Source organism: Gadus chalcogrammus, chromosome 15 (genome assembly GCF_026213295.1).
Source record: "Gadus chalcogrammus isolate NIFS_2021 chromosome 15, NIFS_Gcha_1.0, whole genome shotgun sequence".
Lineage (NCBI taxonomy): Eukaryota > Metazoa > Chordata > Actinopteri > Gadiformes > Gadidae > Gadus > Gadus chalcogrammus.
This window is the reverse complement of record NC_079426.1, coordinates 16334684-16339683: the sequence shown is the minus strand read 5'-3', so window position 1 is coordinate 16339683 and position 5000 is coordinate 16334684. Positions and strand designations below refer to the sequence as shown.

Below are 5000 nucleotides of genomic sequence, written 5' to 3'. Positions count from 1 at the left end.
ACACACACACACACACACACACACACACACACACACACACACACACACACACACACACACACACACACAGACACACATACGCAAAAAAGCACACGCACTCCGTCTCTTTCATTGCTGAGGAAAATTGTAACATTTGAGAAAGCCCAAATTCCAGTTCACTATACATTTCAGTCATTGTTGTTATCTGAATCAGGCCCGGGGTTGTGATCTACGCTGTCTTATGCGTGTGCGTCGCATGTGTGCCTGTCATTATAGGAGAGGAAGACAACATCTGCCCCGCTTGTTTGCATTTCTCTCAATTTGATTCTAGTCCTCTAAGTACAGAGGCTGCAAGTACAGAGAGAGTACAAAGAGAGACAGAGAGACACTGAGAGACAGAGAGAGAGAGAGTACAAAGAGAGACAGAGAGACACTGAGAGCAGAGATCGAGACAGAAAGAGATAGCATACAGAGAGATGGCTAGAGAGACAGAGAGAGTGCAAAGAAAGACAGCGATACAGTGAGACACACAGAGAGACAGAGAGAGAGAGAGAGAGAGAAAACATAAGGGCAGAGGTTTACTTTCAACTGGGCTATGTACGCCATCCGCCCCAACGCAGCCCTCTCCCTAACCCCCTGTCCCCCTCCCCCTTCTCCATAGACAGCAATACTGAAGTGTAAAAGAACACAGATAAACAGACAAACACACACCCATCCCTCCTACAAAAAGGTCCCCTCAGATCATCGCCTTTTAATTCACTTCTGTTCCTTTCTCCCCCCCTCTCCCCCCCTCTCCTCCCCCCTCCCATCCTCTCCCCCTTTTCTTCCCTCTCCGCCCGCAGCCGAGCCCCTCTCCGTCGCCCTCACTGCCGCCACTCTCCTCCCGTCGGAGGACCTCTCGGAACACAGCTCGGACCACTCGGCGCCCAACAGCGCCTGCAGCGGCGTCAACGGCCACCACCACCCGCACCACCAGCCCCACTCGCACCCCCACCCGCAACCCCACCCGCACCCCCTGCCGCACCAGCACCCGCACCAACACCCCCACCCCCACCCGCCCGCTAACAACCACCACCCCCACCACAACCACCACAACCACCACAACCACCATCCACACCACCGCCCGGCTCGGCTGGGCTTCGACCCCCGATCCTCCACCACCGCCAACAGCAACACCACCACCAACACCTCCTCCTCCACCACCTCCTCCTCCGTCTCCTCCTCCTCCTCCCCGGAGCAGGACCTGCTGACATGCGGCCAGTGCCAGGCCACCTTCCCCCTGGCCGACATCTTGCTCTTTATCGAGCACAAGCGCAAGCGATGCCACGGCCCTCCCTGCCTGCCCCGGGACGCCGTTGGCGGGCGCGGCCTGGACAAGCCCCCCTCGCCCTCGCCCGGCCTGGCCCTGACGCCCACCCCTGCGCTGGGCCTGGGGGCGCTGGGCCTAGGGGCCCTGGGGCTGGGGGCCCTAAGGGCTCAGCATCAGCACCTCCGACGGAGGCCCGTGGAGGTGGGGGTCCAGGCCACTCTGGCTGAGGAGGACTGCGAGAGCAACCGGCTGCCCTCCTCTTCGTCGTCGCCCCGTGGGATCTTTCCCAAGCAGGAGCACCCTGTCCCAGGTAACCCACCACACACACACACCGACCCGACACACACACACACACACACACACACACACACACACACACACACACACACACACACACACACACACACACACACACACACACACACACACACACACACAAACACACACGCACACAACGGAAGAACGCCTGTGCCGGCAGCCTGGTTCGTCTTGAGGTGACAAGCTAGCAAACCGGTGCCGTGAATCCCCATGTGGGACCGCTATTGTTTATCTGAGCCCTTGGTGTGTAGGTGTGTAGGTGTGTGTGTGTGTGTGTGTGTATGTGTGATGGAGGGAGGGCGACAGAGAGATAGTGTGTATGTGTGTGTGTGTGTGTGTATGGAGTGTATATGGGCCAAGCACTGTCATCTTGCCTGCGTGTTAGCTAAAAGCTCTCCCTCCCTGCCTAAATCTCATAGGGGGGATTCAAATCTCTAGTGCATAATGTCTGCTGATGGCAGCGCATGCATGAACACACACACACACACACACACACACACACACACACACACACACACACACACACACACACACACACACACACACACACACACACACACACACACACACACACACACACACACACACACACACACACTCATTCACACACACACACACAGCTGTTTGATTGGCCTTGAGGCCCTGACGTTCGGGAGCTGGGTTTGATCTGACACGCCACAGAGGGGAGAGACGTCACAGTATGGCGTTCATATACTGGGATCTGCCTCGGATCTGCTCCTAGTCCTGCATATCGTGCATACATGTGTGTGTGTGTGTGTGTGCGTGTGTGCGTTTGTGCGTGTGCATGCGTGTGTGCGTGTGTGTGTGTGTGTGTGTGTACGGCTCTCTCTCATGTGGCTCCAGCAGATGTGTCCTGCTCCCTCAGTGGTTTGTTTCCTCGCCATCGCCATCTTAGCTTAGCCGAAAGAAATGCAGACCTCCTTTAGCTCTCTCTCTCTCATTCTCTCTCACTCTCTCTCTCTCTCTCTCTCTCTCTCTCTCTCTCTCTCTCTCTCTCTCTCTCTCTCTCCCTCTCTCTCTTTCTCTCTCTCTCTCTCTCTCATTCTCTCTCTCTCACTCTCTCTCTCTCTCTCTGTCTCGCTCTCTCCCTGTCTCTCTACACGCACACAGAGCCTCAAAGATACAGAAACATAGGCAAATACACAACCACACACAGAAACACACAAACAGACACACTCCATCCCCATCCTTTTGTTTTCCTTGCATTCCTTCTCCCTGTCTCTCCTCTCTCCCTTTTTCCGTCTTCCTTGCTCTTCCCGTTACTTGCGTTGCTTCCTAATCCGCCATGTTTGTTAAATGGAAAAGGTGACACGTTGTTAAAAATAAATACTAGAAAACACAAACAAAAAACCAGAACATTTCTCACTGGTTTCATTCTTATACTCTGGTCACTGCTCTCATCAGTTTTAGTCAGCCTTTCTCTCCCTCCCCCTGCTTGGTTCAGTCAGCGATACGTGATAAGGCGAATCTGAGCAGTAAAGGCCTGTTTCAGTTTAGCTCACTTTCAGAAGGAAAGCGATTATTTCAAGAGCCTTAATACCACTAATTATTCGTTGCAGTGTATGTTTTCTTTTTTTACGTCTTCTGTGCATTTTAATTAGCAGTAGTTTTCAGTGGCCGACTGCCTGTTTTAGATTAGCTGTTACAGAGTGTGGCTGAGTGTGTGTGTGTGTCCGTGTGTGACTGTGGGATTTTTTTGTGAGAAAGGGGAAAATAGAGGAAAGGCTAAATGATTATCGCTGTGCTTATTCAGTGCAGCCCAGGAATTATGTTGCACTAAATCTTATAGTTTTTCAGTTCAAAGTCAGTTTTTCTCCTGCATGCCTGTATATCTAGGCCTGCATGTGTGTTTGCGTGTGTATGTGTGTGTGTGTGTCTGTAAAAGTGTGTGTGCATGTTGCTGCATATTAATAGATATGACCAAATACATAAATAAGAACAAGCTGCGCAGGAACACACTACTCATTGTTTCTGTAAATTGAATCCTTATCCAGCGATGATGTTTCAAACTGTGTTTCTTTTCGTCGTGTCCCTTTTTTGATTGGCCAATACGATCTGGCTGGTGTGTTGACTAGATGATCGTCATAATCAAAAGGATGTCTTGGATCTGGCCTCCGATCCTGATCCACTTCACCGGCAGCAGAACTGAAGGCAAATGGTTCCACTGCCATGTCATATTGTTAGCGCCGAGTCTGTGTGTGTGTGTGTGTGTAGTAGTGTGTGCTCGTGTGTGTGACTGTGTCTGTAAGTTTGTGCGTGCACACATATGTATGTATGTCTGAATTAGCCATACATTTTTACATATGCGCAACCCCCCCCCCACACACACAGACACAAACATTGGGGCACAGACTCAAATGCGCGCACACACACACACAGACATTCATACACACACACACACACACACACACACACACACACACACACACACACACACACACACACACACACACACACACACACACACACACACACACACACACACACACACACAAACACACTTACACACACAAACGCCATCACACACACACACACACACACACACACACACACACACACACACACACACACACACACACACACACACACACACACACACACACACACACACACACCCTCTCTCAGCAGTGTCTAAACTGGGTTATTAGAGCGATTTACATGATAATGCAGGCGTCTGGTGAGCGTTCAATAGCGTCGTGTGTGTGAACGTGGTGTGTGAAAGGCTGCGTTGTGGGAAGGTCTCTTGCAGCACTCGCGTCTCTCTTGGCAGGAACAGCTGTACAACCACACAGTAGGAATACATACATATAGAGACCTAGTTCACTGTTTTTTTTATTTATTTTTATTTTGTTTGATCAGTGAAAGATATTGGAAGTGAATCGCTGCTACTGGGGGAATGGTGAAGCTGAAAACGGGCCTGGTTCGGGACTGCGTTTGTAATTAATGTCAGAGTTGACTCATTTAATGAGGATTTTATGTGTTTTCGCGGCGAACCATTGGTTAGGCACGTTATGTCCCTAAAGTTTATATTTAATTTGTATCATTTTTACGTATAATTTCATCAATAAATTGCATTGCTTGGAAAGTAATACAAAATCGATTTCACAAACTTAAACAAAGCCTTTACCATTTCCCAGGCACATGTATTTTTTTGGGGCATAATTCATCGCGAAGCAGCGCGACCAATCATACTGAATGTAAACCCCCCCCTCCTCTCCACTCTAAACCCTTAGGAACTCGCGGCGTAGCTTCTCAGCTGGACAATGTAACGCAAACCGTGTTGTGAGAAACAGAGACGGCTGAGTCGGTTCTCCAGGTATCACTGAAGAGCTTGGCGGCGTTTCCTACTACTACTACTAGGGTACAGCGTTGG

The 5000-nt window shown here is 50.6% G+C and overlaps 1 protein-coding gene across 1 annotated transcript in view; it reads left to right on the top strand.

Moving 5' to 3' along the window:
• bcl11aa (BCL11 transcription factor A a) overlaps window positions 1-5000 on the top strand; it is a 44346-nt gene that overhangs the window by 4597 nt on the left and 34749 nt on the right. The window contains exons 2-3 of the mRNA XM_056609788.1: window positions 822-890; window positions 1167-1598. Of these exons, the coding sequence (XP_056465763.1) occupies window positions 822-890; window positions 1167-1598 (501 nt within the window). The remainder of the gene's footprint in view (window positions 1-821; window positions 891-1166; window positions 1599-5000) is intronic.